This window comes from Arvicanthis niloticus, chromosome X, assembly GCF_011762505.2.
Source record: "Arvicanthis niloticus isolate mArvNil1 chromosome X, mArvNil1.pat.X, whole genome shotgun sequence".
NCBI classification, from domain to species: Eukaryota; Metazoa; Chordata; class Mammalia; order Rodentia; family Muridae; genus Arvicanthis; species Arvicanthis niloticus.
The window spans coordinates 80516438-80541302 of record NC_047679.1 but is presented as its reverse complement, the minus strand read 5'-3'; the positions used below and the strand labels follow the sequence as shown (position 1 = coordinate 80541302).

The following is a 24865-nucleotide window of genomic DNA, read 5'->3' as shown; positions in this document are numbered from 1 at the left end:
AACCACCCCTTCAGAACACAAATGGACTGAGGGAAGGGAGGATGTACCAACCATCAAATAACCATTGTCTGACTTTTGTTATGTCTCCCCATCATCCTTTGCAGCAGGGTTTCTCAACCTTAGCATTATATGGACATATTCAACCAAAGTGCTCTCTTGTAAGAAGTGAGAGAGATATTCTGTGCATCATTATGGAATGTGCAGAAGCATCTCTGATCTCTACTCATGGAATGACAGTGGCATACCACTTTCTAAAGTTGTGACAAGATATAATTGACAAATATACCATAGATAGGTAAGCTTCCCCTACTTCAAAACTACCTTTCTCATATGTCTATTTGTGTATATGAGGGCAGAAACCAGAGGTCCAAGTCAACTTCAAGTGATAACAATCCTTGTGAAGACCATCCACGTGGCTCTGAGTCTGACTGTCTCATTGGGGTCTAGGGCTTATTGATTAGGTTAGGCAGCCTGGTAGACAAGCCCCAAAGATCTTCCTGTCTCCACCTCCCCCTCTAAGATCACCATAGTGTGCCACCACACCCAACTTTTCAGGTTGGTTCTAGGGTTTGAACTTGTGTACTCAAGTGTGTATATTGGGTAAATGCTGAAACACTTTAGGAATTGAACTCTCTGTAGTCCAAGAACTACTTATCTCTAATAGTGATAAATAAGCCTGTCTGGGATGATAGAAAGGAATCAAAGCAGTTTAGGAGGAAAAGCCACTGCTTTAGCCACAGCATTACTAAATGCCAGTAGAGAGTTTGCTCACATGAAAATCACAGTTGTATTTTCACATCCACTGGGATAAATCACCACCCCCACAGTTGTAAAAACTGAATCTAGTCTGTAGTCTAGTTCACAGTAATATACCAGGACAACTGCCTGGCCTTGTACTACAAAACCAAAGTGTAAGATGTTACCACTGTGAGAAGGCCAATGTCCTATGAAACAATGATCATTTCAAAAGGTTAAAATTTAAAAAGAAGTAAAATCTTGCCCTGAGATAGTATGCAAGGCAAATGAGAGATAACTAGGAACTTTCTAAAACCAGTAATTTTCTCATACTGCAAAGAATACCTTCTTTGACATAATTTTTAAAAAGTAAATTCCTATGAATATTATAGTTCATATTTTTAATGAAGAAAATAGAATGTTTGGGATATATGGGGGGAAAAGGTAGGATATACTAAACGTCTAGTTAGCTAACTATCTATGATCCAATTATAGTTCAGGCATTTAAAGTCTCAGTAAAATAAGATGCATATTTGCAGTTTGGAAGCTTTAAATGTACTACAAATATGAAGTACAGTATAGTTAGTAAGACTGCCAATTATCATAAATGAGTTTACTGTTACATGGTAACATGTACATGGAAATTATAAGACATGTGGGTAAAGTAGAAGTTCCAAAAAAGACATTACAATAGGTACAGAAACTATCTATCTAATCTATCTGTCTGTCTGTCTGTCTGTCTGTCTGTCTATCGATCTATAATTGCTTTCAGAGAACAGAATTATTTATGAAATACAAAGATGTTGGGAAATGCTTTCTAAAAAACAATATTTATACAGTAAGTTTGGTCACATGATTATTTATGAGGCAAGTACACTTGGATCCTTCATATCTGACTGATAAACAAGAAAAATAATGGTAGTGTACAGTCATCTTTATGATGTAAAGAAACTGATGGTCACAGGGACATCTACTACTTTAAATGGTTTGATAGTGAACCATCAAAATGTTCATTACAAGGGCTGAGATATACTCTGCTGGTATAGTATATGCCTCAAATGCATGGATCCCAGGTTTGATCTCTAACACCTCAAAAGCAGAGGAGTGTGGCACTGCATGCCTCCTGCCATCACACTTGGAAAGTGGAATCAGGAAGATCACAAGTTTATGGTCATCACCAGCTACATAGTAAGTTCAAGGCTAGCTTAGGCTATAAACGACCCAGCCTCACACATAGACAAAATTATTATAAAACAAATATTAGAAGCCAAAGAGTAACATTTTATTGAAATGTTTTATATTTCTTTCATTTTGAAGGAATGGTCAGGAGTAAAATAACTGGTTATAGAATGATACACAGCAAACTTTAAATGGCTTGTATTAGTGAGCCATCAAATGTTCATTACATGGGCCGAGTTCTGTTGGGAAATGAGAATTCAGGAAGCAGGCCTTTTCACCTTTACCCACCTCTCCATCCTTTGTCCATTTCTTTCACTTATATTTATTTATTATATTTGGGTGCATATGAGCTACTGTGTGTGTGTAGGGTCAGAGGACAGATTGAGAAGAATCAGTTCTCTTTTCTACCATGCGACTTCTGTGGATCAAACTGATTTCATCAGACCTGGCAAGAGATTTGGTACTTTTGCTTGCTAAGCTGTCTTGCTGGCCCTACTATTAACTTTCTACATTCCTGTGTCTTATTAATTTTAGGAAACCAACATTAATTTCACTATTACAAAAGGCTGAAAAAGATTAGAAGTACTTCTACAACTGAACAAATGTTCTACCCTATCCCCAGAGGTCCTGACTACTGAAGGGTAAAGAGAGCCTAATGAAGACTGAGGATCTCAGAGAACATTATGTTGTTAAAGGGTGAAGTTATGCACTTCAAATACAGAAGGACCTAGTCCTGCCCAGGTGCCATTCAGTCAGCTCACCTTTCAAGGTGCCCCAGTGGATTTCTGTATCTGTTCCTTTAAGATTAGGATACTCTGTCTTTGCTCAGGAGGCAGCATGGCAATCTGGTCTGCAGTGAGTTGAAGGACCTGCATAATCAAAGCAGCCTGTGCAGAGGAAGGGAAAGTTGTGAGTTTCAAGGATGAGTCAGAAAGCCAAATAAAACAAAAACATCACCGGCTTCTGTCCAAAAGGCTACTGTCATGGGATATGAAGCAAAATGGGAAAAGGGAGGATATTTCATACTCTCATACACACAAAACAAACTGCAGGCCAAAAGAAAGAAAATCTGGCAAGAGAAGCATAATGAAAAGCACAAGAATAAATGAAAACATCTAAGATTACACGATGCAAACAGACACCTCAGGAACTCCAAGTTCCAGCAGATTAAGATGGTATTTGTGAGCCTCGGGAACTCTTAAGTTTTGAGTCCTATTTTGAGTTTCCCTCTTTCACAACTTTAAGCCTTTCCATCAGACACAAGCTCCTAACAAAAGCTAAGAACAGCAACAGAAAGATATACTTGTGGTCAATCTGCTATTGTTTCTATAGGGACTGGGTAGAAATGGCAGGGGAGGGGACAGAAAGGAGCTTGGATTTTTCAGGTCAGTTTGGCTTGCACAGAAAAAAAAAATCTACCATTTTTAGATGAGTCTGAAATGTAAAATAAGTTGCCAGTTACATTCACTTAAAAACTTTAGGAGCAGGTCCCCAAAATGCTCAGCCAAATTCATTTGAAAGTTCCAAGTTAGAGTAAACATCACCTCCAAAGAGATTTTGAAGACCCAGGATCTTCATGGTAACTGTGAAAAGATAAAAAAGACTAGATTTGTGTGCAGGGAGGCACTCAGACAGTGTTGCTTACCTTCTCATGATCCTGGGGTGTGACCTGGCTCTGTCCAGGACTAAAGCCACCAGGCTGGCTTCCACCTTGCATGCTTGCTCCTTGCATGCCTGCTCCCTGCATGACTGGGACCTATTTGTACAAAAAAGGAAAGAGTATACAGAATTCCTGATATCCATGGAATCTCAATACACTCAACGATCTTCACACAAATAAACATAAAAAGAGAATGACTTAAAGATCAGCAGAAGGCAGTGGTTAGCCACAGATATAACATATACATACTTCTTATATCATTAACAAATACTACACAGCACAGGAAATGGGCATCAAATTAACAAAACTTAGCCCAATAAGCACAGGGAAAACTATGAACACTGGAGAAATGAATGCTCAGAGGAAACACAAGCTAACAGATTTTAAACAACTATATACTGCTCTGCTGGTGAAGTCACAAGACCATGGCCTACCTCTAGTTCAATCACACAATGATAGCTATTCTCAAAGAATTCTATCCCATAAAACAGACATGGTCAGTGTCAGGCAAAAAGGAGATAGGAAGGTCTCTGGGGGAAAAGACGTTATTAGCCCAACATTTGCTTTTTAGAAATTCCTTTTAAAAATCCCTGAATATCATTTTAGGGACTCAGAACACACAACAGTAGTGTGATTTGTTTTAAGAAAATTTCATTTTTTTCTTTTGAGTGCTTTCTATATAGAGCATATAACAATTGCTTAATGCTTAATGCAGAAGAAATATTACTTGAGTAAAAGAACACAATCCAATTATGGCATGTGTAGGTTGTGAGTCCAACCCTTCGGAAGAAACCAGAACTCAAAGAAAATGCCTCTGTTCATCTATTATAACTGTTAGACAGGCTCTACACTCAACACCATGCTCACACTGCTTACCCAGAGTTTAGAGATTTTTTGCGAACAAAATTTTTAAAAATCTTGTTACCCACTTCCTCAGATTACAAGCAGGAAAGTATAGAAGGGATAGAAAAAACACATGTTAGAAATAGATGATATGGTGACACTGAAGAACCAGGCGACAATCCATCAGCAAAGGGGGCAGATACCCACAGGAGAATACTATGACGTATAACATAAATAATAATGAATCTATTTCCATGGTGAGTGTGAATAATCAAAAGATGATTTAAATTTTCATTTAAGAAAATAGAAGTGTAACACACCCTTTGCCCACTAAAATAGTTGAAGCAACTACTTGTAAAATAGTTCTTTCACCAGATATGGTGGTTTGAATAAGAATGGCCCCCATAGGTTTAGATATTTGAATGCTTGGTCACCAGGGAGTGACACTATTTGAAAGGATTAAGTGTGGCATTTTGGAGGAAGTGCATCACTGAGGGTGGGCTTTGAGATTTCAAAAGCCTATGGCAAGCCTAGCACCTCCCTTTCTGCCTGTGGATCAGGATGTAGCTCTCATCTATTTCTATAGCACCATGCCTTCTGCCATGATAATGGACAAAACCCCCGAAACTGAAGCCCTCTATTAAATGCCTTCTAAGAGTTGCTGTGGTCATGGTGTCTCTTCACAGCAACGGAAGAGTGACTAAGGCAGAAGTTGGTAACAGAGACTGGGGATATTGCTGTGACAGGCCTGACAATGCTCTTTGTTAGAGGAATATGGTGGATCCTTTAAGCAGGGCTTAATGAGAACAGGGCTGGTAGGAACATGGAAGAGAGTGGGTGCTGAGGGTGATGTGAACTGTAGGGTCAGCACAAGAGGTTTCAGAGGGGAAGAATACTAGTAAGTGGCCCAGATTTTGGCAGACTATAGCTGTTTCTGATTAAATATCTGCCTTAGGCTAAATTGAACAGTTTTGAATGGATGGCCTTGGCAGAGATTTTGAGAATGCCAAATATTGACTATGTCATGTAGTTATTAGTGGCCACTTCTATGCAGATCTATAATGAAAATGAGCAAGCTGGGCAAGGAAAAAATGTACAGCTTAAGGGCAAAAATAGCATCAGGAAGTATAATGGAGCTAAGTCCAGTGCTCAAGGAAAGAAAAAGTTTAAAGAAAAACCTGATACTAAATGGAATAAATGGATTGGTGAGTTCAGGATAAGATCCTGCCTAGCCAAGCTTCAACTTATGGAAAGGAATTAAAGAAAAGCTTAAGAGGCAGAGGAAACCATCAAGAAGAAAGCTGATGCAAATCTAAGTGAGAACAAGAGAGCCTAATTCCAGCTTCACCCGGCAGTTGAGCTTGGCAGTGTCTGCCACAAGTGGCTCTTAGAGGTCAGTGATACAACAAAGGGGTTGTCTAATATCCCTCCAAAACTAAAGGCAGCTGCTGAGGCCTCGCATGTGTCAAGGGTGTGGATGGAGGCAGAATCCGCTGCATGAAAATGTGAAGGTGAAGACTGGATTTTACTGAAGATCCCAGTATGTTGGAGATGCCAGAGTTGTAGGATATCTGCCTAAAAGAGCTGCTAACAGGGAGTGGATCCAGCCCAAAAGAGAGAACTGTGTTTTAATCAACAAAGCTAAAAGAAGTTGGAGATCTGGAGTACTTTGACATCAGACATGGAGATACAGAGTTTAGAGTTTGCCCAGCTGGTTTTAGTTCTTGCTTTGATCTAGTATTTCCTTGCTATGTTCCCTTTCCTCCTTTTTGGAATGGTAATGTATATTCTGTGTCATTTTATGTTGGAAGTATGTCATCAGCTTTTTTATTTTACAGGGTTTACAGTTAAGAGAATGTCATAAGCCTCAGAAGAGACTTTGAACTTTTGAACAGTGTTGAGACTATTATAGACTATGAGGACTTTTGAAGTTGGACTGAATGCATTTTTGTACTGTGATATAGCTACAAGCCTATGGAGGCCAGGGAGTGAAATGTGATGGTCTGAATAAGAATGGTCCCTTATAGCCTCATATATTTGAATGCTTAGTCACCAGGGAGTGGCACTATTCTAGATTAGGAAGTCTGGGTTTGTTGGAGGAAGTTTGTCACTGAGGATGGGCTTTGAGGTTTCAAAAGCCCATGTCAAACCCAGTATATCCTTCTCTGCCAATGGATCAGGATGAAGCCCTCAACTATTCCTCTAGCATCATGCCTACTATGTCTGCTGCCATGATGATAATGGACTAAATTCTGAAACTGTACGCAAGTCTTCAATTAAATGTTTTATAAGAGTCGTCATTGTTATGGTGTCTATTCACAGCAACAGAACATTAAGACACTTGAAATACTCACATGCATCAGCTCTTTGCCAAGACACTGGGTACGTGAGCAGTGGGACATCTTTATAGAGGGCGTAGATATATCACCACTATTCCATCTATATTAATACTTAGTCCTGAGATTTTTGTCAATTGATCTGTTATGGATCTGAACCATCTCTGGGTAGTTACTTGGGAATTTACTAATACTGATTAATACCAATCAAGACACTAGTATGAAATAATTACCCAACATTGGCTAGTTAAGTTCCCAGGAGTACCTATTCTAGGCATTACTAGCAAGACTGGCCACATTCCTTGGTTAGCTTAAGACAGTCCCAGTGTATGCTTCTGTCTCAAAGTAAATTGTTGATAGCACTTTCACTCTCAAATGCATCTTTCTTTGTATGACAAATTATATAACTACCCAAGCTACAAGCTTTGAAATGCATGGAATGGAGTTAAGTTTAAAGTCTGATTTAAAGTGATAAATGAAGGCCATATGAAGTTTTTTTTTTTAAAGCCAAAAATCATAAAAAGGATAAAAGTGGAAGCTACACTTAAAATATCAGATAAGCTAGATGTGGTGGAGTATGCCTGTAACTTCAAACACTCCAGAGACAGGCAGATCTTGGTGAGTTCAAGGCCAGCCCAATATATAGTGAAATCCAGGTCAGCAACATAAAGAAACCCAGTCTAAAAAAATAATCTAATAAAAGCAATTATCTATCACAAATGAGAGGTAAAGGGGAGAAAGTGAGATTCCTAACATACAACTTTTATAGGAGACTATATATATTTATATATTTATTTGTAAGTGAATATATTAATTTTTAAAAATGCAAAAACTATCAATATTAAGTTCTTATTTTCTCTACCTTGGATCTAATTGGTTTTATAGACTTCTAATACAAACTATATTGGGCTGGGGTTCTAGCTCAGTGGTAGATTATTTAGCATCTGTGAGGCTCTAGGTGTGAGTCTTAGCATCATAAAGTCAAACCAAAACCCTAGCATTAAAAAGTAATAAATTTAAGCACTAGCAGAGAAAAAAAAAAGAACAAGATATCAGCCATCATTTTCAATGTCTTTTCTCATAGAATGGTGTGCAGAATCATATAAGCAGAGCATATGGTCACTTGGTAACTATCTCCTCGGCTAGTATGTTGAGACCTTGCTATTCACACTATTATATCCCTAGTATTCTGCTTAGTATTCAGTAGGTGCTCAATAAGTATGTACAGAAAGGATACATAAAAAATGTGTATTTTGAGGCTATTGACCATAGAGGGTACAACAAAAATCAAAGCCCACAAACATTTTTTAAAAAGCAAAACTTGAAATACAACAGAAAATACATTTTTATTCTATATATACCAAGAAAAGAGTCACATTTTTATCTCAAATTAAAAAGGATCAGGCAAACATCTATACACATACATAACATGCAAATAAGAGAGTTGTTTAATAGAAAAGCAAACTGTATTTCTTTCTCTGTCATTTTTTTTAGTTAAGTAAATTTGGCCACATCACCTGACTTTCTGGTTTCAGTTTCCAAACAACAGAACTAAATGCTGAACATGTTGCATTCAGCTTTGATATTTTTCTCTCTCCCTTTTTTTTTTACTCCCCACCCCAATACAATGGAAGAAACAGAACCATGAAAATAGGAATAAATAAAAAGATGAAGCCATCAACATAAAGAACCTTGCAAAGATACATATATTCCATGTCCCCGCAATCAACTGGAGATGATAAATGAGGAAGTGACTACTACAAAGCATCCTATAGGCACAGCTGAAGCAAACCAAGTGACAGAGACAGAGAAAAGACAGACTGCAGCTCCAGAATCATATGTATGCAGACTGACTTTTCTATGTCACTGTTCATTTAGATGCTGTGATGACAATAAATCCACATAGGTTTCAGTCACCCTGAGATGATCGAAATCAGTGGCTCTCAACCTTCTAATGCTGCGACCCTTTAATATATTTCCTCATGTTGTGGGGACCCCAACCATAAATTTTCATTGCTACTTCATAACTGTAATTTTGCTACTGTTATGAATTGTAATGTAAACATCCAATATGGAGGTCGGTCCTCAAATGCTGTAATTCATGGTTACACAGTAAAATCATCTGGTGGAGGCTTTTCAAATGGCTTGAGATCTGCACAAGTATATTTTTGCAGGGGACAGGGCCTGTTGTAATTGTCTTTTGACTTGAACCTGCAGGTTTCACAGTTTTAGTGGCTATTTCATTCAGAAAAACCTGAAAATGTACAGGTCAGGGATTACTCTGCACTGGGGATACAAACCAAAATCATTTACAAAAATAAATAAATAAATAAATAAATAAATAAATAAATAAATAAATAAACCAGGCTTAGTAACCAATTCTTGAATACATTAAGATTTTATGTATATGTTACAAGCATTACCTGTCTGGATCCCTGGGGAACAACTGCCCCCATGTTCATTGGATTGGGACCTTGGATTCCACTAGGCATAGGTCCTCTAGGTCCAGGTACTGGGCCTCTGGTATCCATGCCTCTGGCCTCCATGGCACGGGCCTCCATGGCACGGGCCTCCATGGCACGAGCTTCCATGGCACGGGCCTCCATAGCACGAGCTTCCATGGCACGGGCTTCCAGTCCTCGGGCATCTAGTCCTCTTGCTTCCATGGCTCTAGCCTCCATCCCGCGTGCATCTAATCCTCGGGGATCTCTTCCGCCTAGAAAGTTGTAGGAAAACCTATGTGTAGCTACTAACATCTAGTCACATCTTCTTTCATCTATAAGACTGTGTCTTCTTTCTAGTTTATCAGATTTGTAGATAAATTGGAAAGATTCTTGTTAAGACTTTTGTCCCATATAAGAGCTGAAGAGACCCAAGTACTTCATCAACCCACAGCTACCATTTGGCATTGTGATGCAGTTTCCCCTTACCTCTGGCATCCAAAGGCTGACCCCTCTGATCTAGCATGGGTCCTCTTGGCTCTGCCATTAAAGGTCTGGGTTCAGCTAACGGTCCTCCCCTCATGTCATGTGGAGGCGGTCCACGACCTTCATGGCCAGGAACATGGTGCATGGGCGGGCCCTGATGAGGAGGTGGTGGTGGTCCCAGGTAAGCTCTAGAGATGAAAAAAATGACGTATTTTAAAGCAGAATGTACTGACATTGAAATTTCAGCCAGATCAGTAAGCAAACATCCAACAGAGAACTGATTTAAACATCAGTAAATAAATGGTAACAAGAAACTAAGATAAAAGGAAAGGTATGGAATATACATTTGTGCATTTTAGAATTGATTTGACCAGGGCATTCAATGTTAGGGAAGAATTAATGGATAGTTATTACATGATCAATGAGTAAACAGTATAGTGCAATGCAGGTTTTGGATTCAGACTGAATACTGAAATACAGGTCTTATCATTTACTAGCTGTTTGATCTGGGTCACTGACTTATCCTCTATATGACTTAGTTTCTTAACTTGTAAAACAGGATTAATAATTCCCATCTCTAACTTTGTGGGGCTGTGGATTGAACTTAGGGCCTTGGGCATATTAGATAAGTGCTCTACTGCTGGTGTTATACCCCCAGCCTAAGGCAGATTTAATGAGATGATCTGTGTTAGGTACATAGAGAAGAGCCAAAGGTATGATCCTTGTCAACATCAACAACTATTGTTATTAACAGTATCATTACCCCAAGTTTTCCTTGTTTAGGTATATATTACTAGAATTTTCAATTTCTGAATATATAGTAGTCATGGTTAGCTCAAAGTTACCTTCTTAACTATATAATTATGCTTTAGCAAAAGTGCTTGGTCTTGGACAGTGGCTACAAATACTTTATCCTTTGAAGAAGGCAAACAGGTCCAACTGTTCCAAAAAGTCTTTGCTTCCAAAGTAAAAATAATCCCCAACTTTTCAAGCTGTTTCCTTCTATATCAGTACTTACCTAGGTTCTACCTCTCCAGTTACAGTCATTAAAGTGCCTCCCCGCGGGTCATTGGGAGCATCACCTAAAAGACCACGAGGAGTTGGGACGTTGGTAGGCAAGGCTCCCCGCTGCATAGCTGCTCTGGGGTCTTGCATAGGCACTGACAGGGAAACAAATGGGGAGTTACTGCTGTGAAAGACACATTAGCAAACAAGAAATGACTCTATACCACTGACAATGTAATTCAAACACCTTAGAGTGGGTGAAACCTCACCACAGCAGAATCCTCTTGCAGCTCAAGAACAGAAGCAGGGTGTAGGCAGAATCTGTGCCATGTCAGAGGTATGGATGGAATTATATATAAAGAGCAAACTGGGGAGCACCTGCCAAGAATTAGCATTGTGATCTGAAGAAACTTATTTTCCTGGTTTTCTTTCTAACCAATCTTAGTTTAAGGACCAGAGTCACAAAAGAGAGGTAGGGGCTTGGCATATGAACACTGTCATGGCTCTGCAAGAACCTGCTGTCTCCTTACAGACTGCAATTCCATCCAAGCCTCCTGACACCAGTATGGAGGGAGTAGAGCCTCGGACAGATGCCCATATCATCCATGTTCTCTGCCCTGTGTGAAGAGGTCAATCTTAGGCTTGTGGCCTCAAGAGGAAAAAACACAAAAATAATAAGAAAAACCAAAAATACCCCAGAACATCATTACCCTTTGGGGGTTCTGAACGTGAGGATCACTGCCAAGCAGCTCTTTTCCCCTCAACGTCCCACCCTGAACACCACAAGCAAAAGGGAACCCGCAGATACAATGGGTACCTTGAACTCGCTCAATTGATGCAGGCCCGGCGGGTCCCACGGGCGAGTGCTGTAAGGTTCCTAGGTAAGCAGTAAGTTCAAAAGGAGAAATAGCAGATACTTAAAATAGCTTGAAGATTCATAAACATACACACGCACAAACACACACATACACAGAGACTGGAGATTTACATGTCAGTAAGAAGCCAAAAGTTCATTAGTTTGCCCTAGACTACAAAACTCCTTAAACTATAATAACTCCTTAAATTCTTATCCAGAACAGTTCCACTTTGACTAGACATCTTTCTTTGTAAAACCTGTTTAAAAAATTCATTTGTTTATTTTTTAAAATGTAGGTATGCATTGTCTGCATGTACACCTACAGGTCCGAAGAGGCCATCAGATCCCTTTATAAATCGTTGTGAACCACCATATGGTTGCTGAGAATTGAAGTCAGGACCTCCAGAAGAACAGCCAGTATTCTAAACCACTGAGCCATCTCAATAGCCTCAGATATCTTTCTTAAGGGAAACCTATGGGCTGGTTTATTTGGGCAAAAATAACCAACAATCTTGAATTCTTTTTTTCTTTGCCTAATCTCTTCTTGTACCATTATTTAAAAAAAAAAAGAAAACAGAAAAATATTTTTTTCAAAAGCAAAACACAAAACAAATGCACTGAATGTGACATGTGAGATTCATCAGACAGCCATAACAGATGTGGAACAATACTAATTCTGTCTTATTTTAAAGTATAAAATTTTCAACCAAAAATATCAAATGAAAAAAATGCAGCTGGACTTTAGATGAGGAAAGAGTATTTATCACTCTGAAAGAAATAGTCTACTAAGCCAGTCTACAGTTATAAAAAACATGACAAAGATTGAGTTGACAAGATACAACCAAATATTAAAGGAGATGGGTAAGGAACAAGTTCTGTCTCAAACATCTTCCACCATTACAAACACACAAACCCAACAAGGATTCCAGGCAAAAGAAAACAAATCTGGTCACAAATGAAAGTATTCTTATTTCCATTGCTGGGTACTGAAGGAAATTATTTTTACAAATTCATCTTACTTTGTCTTTTCCTTAAAAGGTCCTTGCAATACTTTCAAAATGTGAGCCAATTCCTTTTGTTAATTCTTACCAGAAAGAAGGGACTAAACTAAAGTAGGAAGAAAGATCTCTGTAGAAGTGTATGTTAAACAGCTGAAGGGTTCACTGATAAGACTGATGGCCTGGGAAGAGGAAGAGATTAATGGAAGGCTAAGCCCTTCTCACTACTGCAAAGATACTCTGAGGTAGATACACCATGTACTGACAGTAATGAGGTGGGGTACACAGCCGCACAGAAGCATGAGATACTTTAGAAGGAAGGTAAGATGTATGTTACAATTTGTCTTGTTGTCACTTATCTGATGTGTTTAGACTTGTCATTTCAATCACCAATCCCTGTGTACCAATCATGGGCCTGTATCTTATATGCTTTTGAAATGGCTTTCTCTTATAGGGAATCAGTTAAGAAAAATATTAAGCCCCTTTGGTCTGTCCAAAGCAATCTGTTCCCAAATAGTCACCTAATGAATAATAAGATTATTTTGAAAATTAATTCTGAAATTAACAGTGCCAAAAGAATGTTAGAAAGAAAGCAGATTTTGTATTTGGAGACTTCAATTTATTAAGTTAAAAAAGAAGAGCATCAGATTCAGACCACAGTACTCCAAAATGAGTATGTACTTACCTCATCCTACTGAGAAACTTAAAACTCCTGTGCTTCCATCTCTTTACCTGTAAAACTAAGGCACTGCCATCTAACTCAAAGATTTGTCTATGAAAATGGAAGTGACTGAGTATATATAGTACACATTCAGTTCCCTTTTACCATCATCTTTTATTTTTTAACTGAACTAATGTACTTTCTTCTCCTTCAAACTACAATAACATGAGGAAAGAACACAAAGATACTAGAAGGGCTGCTGCTGTTATATACAGTGTTTTTTGTTTTGTTTTGTCACAGTACAGGAGACACTTTATAACTATGTTTTATAGACCTCCGCTTTCCTCACAGTTTGCTATGGGACTTACATCTTATCATCTACAGACCCAATCATATACTAAATGCTCATTATTTAAATTTCTTACAAAGTAAATAGCTATTCACAAATTGAGTGAGACCATGACCATAGATTATCAGGAAACAAAGTATGCATTTGCCTCATCATAAATCTTGTAGAGTTAGGCGCTGGATCTCCTATGGAAAGTCTGAACCAATAGAAGTTTGGTAAATATAGAAACATTCTACATCTGCAATGTCCAGTGTGGTCTTCATTAGCACATGTGGCTACTGAACACCTGGAATGTAATCATTGTGCCCAGGAAATCAGAGTATTTGGCTTTTATGATTAATTTGAACTTAATTTTAATTAACGTAATCTTTAAATTGCCACTGGTGATTAGTGGCTGACACATTAGACAGTGCAGATATGAAACATTTCCATGTCTAGTCTCTATATATTAATATTTACCTTGTCCTCGTTCCATGGGCACTGGTCCAGCTCCTTGCATTCCAACTTGGGCTTGCATAACTCCTAGAAAATAAAGGGCAGGGAAAAAACTGTAAATTAGACCTGTAGAAAAAAACCAACAACAGTGGCTGAGTTTACAAATGTCATCCCTTTCCCCACAAGGAGAAAGTTCTGATGAATGGTGAGGACTACCATTCAACAATGCCATGAGCAACAGTTGAAGTTTGTCAGTATATGTCACACTTCAGTAACAAGTGAGTTTAGAAGGAATGTTTCATCACAATTAACAAAATTGTAGCAGAAATCCCTTTAATACAAGAAAATAACACCTCTTACCTATACTCATGGAAGGCAGTATCACTCATAGGATATTTTATAAATGTATGGGTATATTATTTAGTTGGCAAAACTTTTGGGGACATAGATGCACTGAATGAAGTGGTGTCAGGGATACTAGGTGCCCTACAAAGGATGATACAATTCTACAAAATCAAGGCTGATCTTGTGTCTGATAAAACATTCAAATGTCTCATTCAACATTCATACAAAGGAAAAGCTGTCTGTTGTCATCTCAACCTAGAGACTGAGTCTGTTTTATTTGTAAACACAGAAGTTATATGCACTATTCTAGTATATATTCACTGACTTTACCAGAAATGCAACTACTGAGTAAATTACGGAGACTGCAATTTGTTTTAAGAATTTTAATATGATTTTTCACTATTTAGGAAAACCACATCAATAGTCTTTGTGGTGTTTGTAATACCAAAGCAATCATCACTGTAACTGTCTACAGTTTTAGTTTTTACACTCATGGGACAGATGTAAACACCTATTTTGTTTTCTAACCATACATGGACATTTACATATTAATTTTTAATAAGTTAATTTTCTTTTACTTTTCATGTGTATTGCAATTAGGATGTTATACTGATTTTTTGAAGTCAGGTTACAAAAGTATCATCTGTGCACTAAAAGCTGCTGCATGGGGATAAAAGGCAAGCAGATTTGTTTGTAGTTCACTAATACTTCCTTAAAATAGAAAGTACATATCACATTGTCCCTATTTGATTGAACATGCTAAGCACTAAAAGTTATAGATTAAATACCCAAAGAACTGGATGCTATCCCAGCTCTTGCTATATTATATACCTGTGATTCTGAGCAAGTGACTCAGTAAAGGTCTATAATCCTGGCTTCCTTATCTGTAAAATGAACAAGTTGTTCTAAATAGTAGTCCTCAGAAAGTGGTCCCCAGCTAGACAAGCCGTATCAGTATCAGTAACAACAAAAAAATGCAAAACCTGAAAATTCACAGGTTCTGAACCTCAAACCTGTTAAATTATAGTTTGGCAGCAGGGACTATCAATCTGCATTTTATAGGGCCCTTCAGGTGATTCTAACACAGATTAAAGTCTGAATATAACTGCTAAATGATTTCAAAGCTTTTTTGGCAATAATGTTCCATTCCACTAAATACAGACCAACCACCAACACAATACAAAGGTTTAGGATCTGAGGAAAAGGCAACAGAAGGTATTAGGAGTATGATTTCCCACATAAAGAAATCATCACATAATGTAGGAAGCCATGGTCAGTGGTGATATATGCGCCATTCCAAGATGGCGCGGGCATCGTGTCCTCCACAAGTAAATAACTAACTGCGCAGGTGCAAAAAGGCAGAAAGCCCGCCAAAGTCACTGGCCAATCTGAGGTGTAATATTGGGTGATGAGTGAACAGCCAATCAGAAGTGAATACGTCACTCTAGGGTGTATTTAAGCTGTGCCTCTTCCTGTCTTTGCCCCTTCCACGGTCTTTCACGTCTGCTGATACAGATTAAAGCCTCGCTGTGGTGATACCCGAATACTGTCTCACGTGTCTCTCTTCCACGGGCGGAGGGGACACGGGAGGCACGCGGAACAACATAATACCTTGGTCAGAATATATAAATCTTTCATGTTATTCTACTTTCTTGAAAGGCTGAAAACCATCCTATTTCTACCAGTGATGTATAAGTACAAATTTCTTTACAAATATTGTCCTCTACTTTGAAACTTGGCACTGAGGGGTGTAAGTGGCACTTTATTGTTACCATGAATAAGGCTGCTGTATTGGCCATCTGGCTTTGCTTTTCTATGAAGCTCTTAAAATAGTTTCTTCCTGTACTTTTCTATAGGTTGTTTTCCCTCTTCTTACCAATTTTCAAAGAGATCTGTAGGACAACTCAAAAATCCCCATGAAGTTTTAATGAATTCACAAATATAAATACTATAAACTCCAAAACATTCTATGAAAGTTAAATTTTATGGTATGCTCAATTTTTGTCTTTTGGTTCTCTTTTAGGAGAGCATTGTTCTGATAACAATATTTCTCCGACTGGTGCTAGGGACTGAACATGGGGCTTTTTGCACATTGTAAACAAGTGCTTTAACACTGAGCTATACCCCCATCTGCATTAATTTCCTCTTTTAGGTGTCTTGTGGTTTATTATTTTTCTAATTAACTAGAACTAGTATGGAATTCCTTTTTAGTTACTTTTAGTCCTTTTTAGTTAATGAGTATTTAAGAATATTCATTTTTTCTTTAGGTACCACCTTTACTATTTCTCATACTTGTTTGTATGAAATATAAATATTTATTTATTTTTAGGATTTATTTTAGGTATTCACCATTGCTCATCAGAAGAGGGCATCAGACCCCACTGAAGGTGGTTGTGAGCCACCATGTGGTTGCTGGGAATTGAACTCAGGACCTCTAGAAGAACAGTCAGTGTTCATAACCACCGAGCCATCTCTCCAGCCCTAAGTATTTATTTTTTGTTTTAATTTTTATTCTTTAAATAGCTACAGTATGTTCCTTAATTTTCCAAGGCAAGATTTCTTTCCACTCACCTTTTAATTATTTATTTCTAATTTTATTGGTTTAAAATCAGACAATGTGATCTGTAAAAATCTCCACTGCCTTTTGTTAAATTTAACTTATGGCATGTGGTCTTCTTTTTAAGGGTTCCATGGACATTTGGAATAGGGGAATGTATTCTGCAGCCAAAAGATGTATGGCTTTTTCTAAATAGTGGAACTTGTTGATCCCATTAGTCCTTGAATATGTGTCTATTCAGCTTGAATATCTGCATATATAGCTGTTTTTTATTCACAAGGACAAGGTTATTCATCATGTCCAGAGAAGGTACTGACCAATAACCTGCATGTTAGTATTTCACGACAATGTAAGTACAGAAACAGAGAACAGATATTTAGCAATGTCTATGGCCATTTGCCACTGTTATGACATCCAAGTGTGTGAGCAGCCCACTTGTCTCACTTAAGAGTTTATTCAGTTATGACTGGTGGCATATGCCTCTAATCCAAGCGTGTGGGTACCTCAAATAGGGGGATTGCACATTTGAGGCCAGTCCCAGCTACAGAGCAAGACCTTGTCTTAAAAACGATATAAAAGAAGAAATCATCTAGTTTCCTCAGCCTAGAATACATGTTATAGCTATACATTTATTTTATACCAAGATCCTATTGTTAAATAATTGGCTGCACTTCAGCAGTTACTACTATAAAACCTCAGCAAAGTAACAGAATGGTAAGGACTCTAACTGCAAGTTACCTGCAGGGGCTAAGGAACCAGGGCCAGGTCCTGCTACAGCAGCTGTCATCTGCACTGGGGCTGGAACTCCACCTGGCATAGAAGCTTGCATCATAGGAGGTGCGCCATTGACATGCATTCCACCCTGAGCAAGAGAAAAACAAGTATTGAGCATGTCTCTGCAGAGACTCCAAAACATTTAGTCTATGGCCTTAAGTTTCTCTTAATATTGGTAGTTGCAATAGTCTGCCAAACATCCTTTTTGTATATGTCTTCTATAACAGTTTCATCACATATTCTGAGTCCCACAGAAGCAAACTGTAATATCTTGAGCCTGTTTGTGTGAGAGTAGTTAAGATAGAGCATATGCATAATACAGAGACGGATAATCATGTCTTGTTCATGTGGCAAGGCAGCAAATAACCCATTCTTGACTTTATTAATTGGTGCATAACAATAAGTTAAAAATGCCTTATATAGTGACTTGATGTGCCAGGGTAGATTGGTACCCAGGGGTTCCTCCCAGAGAAGGGGAGGAAGAAAGGGGATATGTGAGGGGGAACCAGGAAGAGATGGGGGACTGCAACTGGGATGTAAACTGGATAAATGGTGAGAGAGAAAAAAAAGAAAACCTGAAAAAAATGCTTTAATACCCAGGACACAAAAGGGACTGAGACTTCAAAAAACTTGCTGGTATTCTACACTTTTAAGATGAAAAAGCATTTTCATTTGTTCAAGTTTTAATAACTCCTGTCCTTGGGTGTAACTTTTTTGAGGACGGTAGTGAACTTTTTAATGATAAATTAAATTGCCTGAGAGAAAGGAATGAAATTTTTTCATGGTGCATTCCCTAGAGAACTATGCATGTCTTTGGAATGTAAAGAACTGTAAAGAAGACAGTTCCAAAAAAATCGAATGCATGAACACCAAAAACAAAGTTTAGAGTCTGAGTTCAGTAGAACCCTCTTTCTGTAAGTCTGCAGTCTGTGTACAGTGTAACATAGAGGTCCAAAACAGTATGAATCTAAAGGAATTGTGATTGGTTTACATATTCATGCCTAAACTCATCACTGTGAGTGGTGATGGGAGAGGAAGAGAGCGAAATATATTAGCACCTTGCTTTCTGCATAGACACATTTCAAGACCTCCGGTGGATGTTTGAAGCTTTAGTTTTGCACTTGTCTGTATGCACCATTATTTTCCTCCAAGGTTCAATGTATAGGTTTACAACAGTAATTAAAAATACAACAATTAGAGCAAAACACTTCAATTAAAGTCGAATGGATATTTTAAAAATCAGGTATGTGTTCACTGTAATCAAAATTAAAAGAGAAAAGGGGAAATTGTACAGGAAGTAGTTAAAACAGGTTATGAGATTAGACTATGTTCAGATCCAAAGTTTGACACTTATGATTCTGCTTTTAGATCAGTTGCATTTTTAGTTGTAGTTAACTTTCCATTTCTATAAAATTCTTATTTAGGACAGGAGCTGATAACTACTGCTCATTGGTTGAATTCTCTTCTTTTTGTTCTTGAAACTCAGAAATCCAGCTGCCCCTGCCCCTAAAGTGCTAGCTAGCATTACCAAATTGGCTAAACTTGTAACCAGTTATCTATCTATCTATCTATCTATCTATCTATCTATCTATCTATCTATCTATCTATCTCAAGCTAAGCATAGTGGCATATATCTTTAATCTCAGCACTCAGGAGGCAGACAGATAGATTTCTGAGTAAAACAGACTGCCTGGTCTATATACAGTGAGTTGCAGAACAGCCAAAGCTATATAGTGAGACCCTATCTATAAGTTTTTTTCTCAAGTATCTTCTGTTTGCATATACATAGCAGCATGCATATGGAAGTCATAGATCAGAGGACAACTTGTGTAAGTTCCCTTTTCCCACTATGTGGCTCCTAGAGATAGAACTCATTGTCAGGCATGGCAACAAGTACCTTCATCTACTGAGCCATCTTGTTAGCGTCCATCCATCCTTCTAGTATATGTCTGTATACTAATGGCACAATTGAGGACAATTTGCAGTAATATATTCTCTCCTTCCACAATGTGGGTCCCAAGGATTGAACTCAGGTTGTCAGGCTTGATAGCAAGCACCTTTACTTTCTGAACCATTTCATAGACCCCAGCCTTTCTGTTTGTTTTGTGAAGCAGTGTCTCAAATAGCCTAGACTGGTTTCAATTTTGCTAGGTAGCCAAGGATAACCCTGAACTCTGATCTGCCCACCTTTACCTTCCAAGTGCTGAGATTATAGGTATGTACCACCATGCCTGTTTTTATCAGTAGCTTTGTAAGTGAAGTTTTACTAGAATACAATCACATTTTACATATCTCATTGTTACAGAGATCATATAGCTTATAAAGCCAAATAATTTACTATCTGAATTTCTTAAGAAAATGTTTACTTTACTAATCCTTGCCCTATACCATTCATTGGATTAATCCACATTATTTACTTCTGCCCATCTGAAAATGGTAAAAAAAAAAATGGTGGCTTATTTTAGCTTTTATTTGTTTATTTAATTTTGAGGTTGTATGCTTTATTTTCAGTTTTGTGAGCTGTTTATGCTCACTACTCATTTTGATAGTTTTTTTCTGTTTGTTAGATTTTTACTAATTTATAGGCTTTTTTGCTTATGAAAAATAGAGCTATAAACACAATCTGTGTGGTTTTCTTCAGTTATACCATGTATTTTTTCTACTATTCAGAAATGGCTATTCAGAATTCTTATACATGTTTAAAATGTTTACATTTGAGCTGGAGAGATGGCTCAATGTTTAGAAAAACACTTGCTTCTCTTGCAGAGGGTTTGGGTTTGGTTCCCAGCACCCACATGGAAACACAAAATGGTTTATAACTCCAATTTGGCCTCCTCACACTGCAGGCCCACAGCGTGAGGCATACAACAGATACACATAGAATAAAACAAATCTTTAAAATGTATCTATTATTATATATCATACTAGTTTTGCAGTTCACTTAACAGGTTGAGAATTTATGCTGATATCCACATCCATATAGAAAAGGTTTCTGTAGTTTTACTTTCTGTACAGTGTTAAGTTTTACTTTCTTTACAGTGTTAGACATTATCTCTGTTGATACCACATATTCTAGCCTACCTTTAATCCTGTTTGGCATTACATTTTTAAAAGTCATTCCTATTGATATATGTAGTTTACTTAGAGTTGCCCATTGGATAGATAGACCAAAGTTTCTCCACTTTTCATTAATGAACATTTCCTATGTTTCCAATATTTGCTATTATCATAGAGCAATAGACATCTTTGAGCATGAGCAAGTATTCATTTATTTAGAAGTACCTTCTGCACATGTTATCTTTAGATGTATCAATTTCTTAGGTCTCCAGCGTGACAATCATGCTTTTAAACATGTTGTTTTTTCCTTTGTTACTGCTAAAAATGGAGACAGTAAGAGTTCTTACTTCATTTTGCTGCTATGAGGACTAAATGAGATTACATGTAAGATACTGAAGTGATAACCAGTGGTAGATAAACACACCCACAAAAATTAGCTTATTAGAAAATGGTTTACAGAAAGGATCTCTTTGTTTTATTATCCTGGAACTGAATCTACATTCTTTCAGGTGGCATATGCTCTGCAATCTGGAAATTGCTTTTATGCCTGAAAATTTAATTACCATCTCCGAATCCTGCTTCTTCTTCTCTCAATAGTTTCCTAGAAAGAAAATAACATTTTAAGACAGATTTTAAAAATGTGGAATAAAGCCCTACCAAAGATTGAGCCTGAGGGGCCTGAGGATTCTGCTGGTTCATTGAAACATTGGGTCCTGAACCAGGCCCGGCAACATGGACTGCCTGAGGGTTGCCTGAAATCAGCGTTGGGATATTTGTCTGGCGATGCAGAATTTTCTAAAAAGTGAAAAAATATATCTATGAGATGTCTGTTTAACAAGCCAAACGGACAGTTCCTATCCCAAAGATAAACCTGCTAGTTCTATACAAGAACCAGAAACACTCACCAGGGCAATCTCAGGATCCACTATTCTCATCACTACCTGTGCTTGCAGCAAAGCATAAGCCAGCTGTGGATTCTGAAGCAACATGTTTCTTGCTTCCTGGGGACTATTCTGGACACAAAGCTGAGAAGATAAGAAAATTCACCTTCAGATTCAATGCTAAGAATCTCATCCCCTCTGAATTACTACTGGTTTTCTTTTTGAGACAGTGTCTCATGTTTCCCATTCTGGTTTTTAATTCACTGTGACCCTTCTGCCTCAGCATCCCAAGTGGTGGGACTACAGGCACATGACACCATGTTGGTGATTTTAGCACTGATTTTGACATTGAATACACAATTTTGGCTATGGCAGGCAAGAAGAAGAGGTATTTATAATAATGTAATAATACCACTTAGGGAAAACACTACAATTTAACATCTACAGAGGACACAGAAACAGCTGGTTTGGGCAGGTCCACTTATGGATAAAAATACCCCTGTGTACAAAATGTGAAAGAAATGATGTTTACAGAATCAACTATTTAAGCTTCGGAAATTATATCCATTAACTCCTTGAAAATCTGATCTAAAAGATTTTGTTTATACTCTAATGTCTCTTCCCACCTTCATTTGTTTCATCAGCTCAAACATCTGTTCTGGTGGAAGACTGGCAACTGCTTTGCTAATGGATTCAGGAGCATCCTCAGGGCTGATGCTTTCTCCATAAGGTGACTCTATGACAGGTGCACCAGTGCCAAGGCCTGATTAGGAAGAAAGTATAAGAAAGTTAGGATGGTAAAGTAACAACCCAAGTCACGTCAAGTATCTATTTTCTAGGGCTACTGTGAGCACCAACCAATAACTTGGAACTCTCTGGAGCTGGGCCACTTGAAAATCTCCTTTCTGTGAAGGAAAGTGAGGGTATATCTTCTGTTCTTAGTGGAAAGCTATGACAGTAATAATGTCATTATTTATTTCTTTGATAAGTCACTTCAAGAAGAAAAGCATTGAAACCGACAAAGGTGATTAATTTCAACAGAGAATTTGTGGAAATGTCTTTAGTATCCACCACCTGTTACTAATCTGGCAACACAGAGAAGTAACTGATGGGTTTAGTAGACCTGCATTTCCCTTAAACTGGAAATTAACTCCTAAGGAACAGAAGGATCACTAAAGCCAAGTTTCTTAAACATAGACATCCCTCCCTCAGGCACCTCAGGTCCTAAGAAGCTATTCATTCAGCTAATCACCTCAGCACCTTCTAAAATATCTGAAAATGCAAAGCTTCCACCTGCTCATCTTTACTAACTTTTAATGCATATGACTTGGCTTTATACTCACTCTTCAGTTCCTCTTTGTTCTTTTCACTGGCAGCATTATCCACTCGAAGTGCTCTCCCACTGAATTCACGCCCATTCAGGTTCCGCATGGCACTAAGTGCTGTCTCTTGGTCTTGGTATTCACAGAAGCCATAACCCTTTGGTTTTCCTGTCTCCCTATCATATACCAATCTGAAGACCAAAACCAAGTATTAGGAACAAATGCTACACACACACACAGGCTTCCTGCTAACACTGCTATGTTCTAATTTAGTCTACAGTAAGATACCTTTCCAACTCTGCTTTCTTGGTTTGGAAACATTTTTAATGAAAGAAATCTTTTAGGCAAGACTAGATATGAATTATAGAGCATGTGCATCTATCCAAAAATCTGTGCTTTTTAACACTCTCACAATGAAGACTCCTGAAAGAGGATCTCACCTGAAACTAACAACAGGCCCAACCTCAGAGAAGATGTCCTTCAGTTGTTCTTCAGTAGCTTCATAAGGAATGTTTCCCACTAAAGAAGAGACAACACATTAAAATTCTGGGACAGTAACTGAGCTCTTGAGTGAGCAAGTGAATAGTAGGTTTTCTATCTGCATCAATCCATACGAAATAACTGACTGAACAGTGTTCTCTAAAAACCCCACTCCCACTGTATCTTTTCAGATCTTGTAACAAGGGAAATGAGCCAGAGACTAAATTTAAAAATGTGTCTTTTAAATAGTTCTTGCACTGGTATGACAAATAAAAGGTTTTCCCTAACTGTGCTGAAAATAAAATATTTAATTAAGCACTGTTATTTACTCAAAGCCCTTAACAGTCAGAGGATTATGTCTGTATTTCCATGTATACATACACTTAGAAAGGAAAAGCCATGAATACAGCAGAGGATGTTTAAAGATTATTCTGTGCTTTTTAAGATTCTCACAATAAAGAGACCATTTTGTCATGTCTCTTTCAAATAGTGTTTATTTCTTGTTATTTTTGTTTTGAGAAAGAGTCTTGTTATGTAGCTCTGCCTGGTCTTATGAGGTAACCTAGGCTGGCCTTGAATTCGAAGCAGTTCTACTGGCCCCAAACGTGCTTTAAAAGCAATACACGTATTTTAGAAATAACTCATTTAAACCCTAAGAATTGCTTAGTCTCGCTCCTCTGAAATCTCCCTGAGCTTTAATCATTCATTCATTCATTCATTCATTCGCAACCCACCTCAAGATGCCAGGTGGCCGCTACCACTATGGTTGGATGAAACGTTACAAGTAAAAAGCAAGCCATTATTACACGTTTATGAGAGGGCGGGAGGTGGATTATGGGGTCGGTGGCTTCAGAATAAAATCTGTATTTTGGGCTAGGAGAACCAGCACGGAACAGGGACGCTCTGTTTCCACGCACCTTTTCTCCTAAAAAATAACTGAGAATCATGAAGGGGAAAAACGCAGAAGACAGACGCTAGATTCCTCCCTGAATCACACTGCGGGAAACCTCTGGGTACCTAGGAGACGGAGTGGGGGGGGGGGGGGAAAGATGGCGGGGGCGGGGAATCTCGTCTGCCCACGAGTACGCCAGGCTGCAGTGCCAAAGAACAGCAGCAAACCCGCACGCCCTCCCAACAGCCGCTCCACATGGGGGACCTCAGGGGACGTCCCTCCCTGACCAAGAAACCCTCTCACCGAATACAGAACGCAGAGAACGATCCACCGCAGGGTCTCTAACTGGCAAACCCGCCATGGCTCACCCCCTGAGGTGGCTTCCGGTGCGCTAAAGCACACTTCCGTGGGAGAGCGGCTCCACGACCGAGCCCGCCTCCGTCCGGTAGGCGCCGGAAGCACCTGGACGAAAAGCGCCGCGGATCCTGCTGCGAACCACACCGTGTTGGTTCCCGCCTAGCGTTTGGCCCGGGGGAGGGCCAACAGTCTGACTGAACGGCTGTGGCACGAGAG

The 24865-nt window shown here is 38.5% G+C and overlaps 1 protein-coding gene across 6 annotated transcripts in view; it reads right to left on the bottom strand.

Moving 5' to 3' along the window:
* Cstf2 (cleavage stimulation factor subunit 2) overlaps window positions 1-24865 on the bottom strand; it is a 27528-nt gene extending 2663 nt beyond the window's left edge. The window contains exons 1-15 of one of the 6 annotated variants that reach the window (XM_034485153.2): window positions 24596-24864; window positions 23361-23439; window positions 22942-23111; window positions 22225-22361; window positions 21623-21742; window positions 21375-21512; window positions 17625-17748; window positions 14009-14071; window positions 11503-11562; window positions 11216-11302; window positions 10699-10840; window positions 9684-9868; window positions 9177-9469; window positions 3560-3670; window positions 2676-2801 (exon numbers count right to left, since the gene is read on the bottom strand). In XM_034485153.2, the coding sequence (XP_034341044.1) occupies window positions 2679-2801; window positions 3560-3670; window positions 9177-9469; window positions 9684-9868; window positions 10699-10840; window positions 11216-11302; window positions 11503-11562; window positions 14009-14071; window positions 17625-17748; window positions 21375-21512; window positions 21623-21742; window positions 22225-22361; window positions 22942-23111; window positions 23361-23439; window positions 24596-24653 (1890 nt within the window). In that variant the 5' untranslated portion in view covers window positions 24654-24864 and the 3' untranslated portion in view covers window positions 2676-2678. Of the gene's footprint in view, window positions 1-2675; window positions 2802-3559; window positions 3671-9176; window positions 9470-9683; window positions 9869-10698; window positions 10841-11215; window positions 11303-11502; window positions 11563-14008; window positions 14072-17624; window positions 17749-21374; window positions 21513-21622; window positions 21743-22224; window positions 22362-22941; window positions 23112-23360; window positions 23440-24595 lie in introns of all 6 variants that reach the window. The other 5 variants (XM_034485154.2, XM_034485156.2, XM_034485158.2 and 2 more) reach the window with 5 other exon arrangements.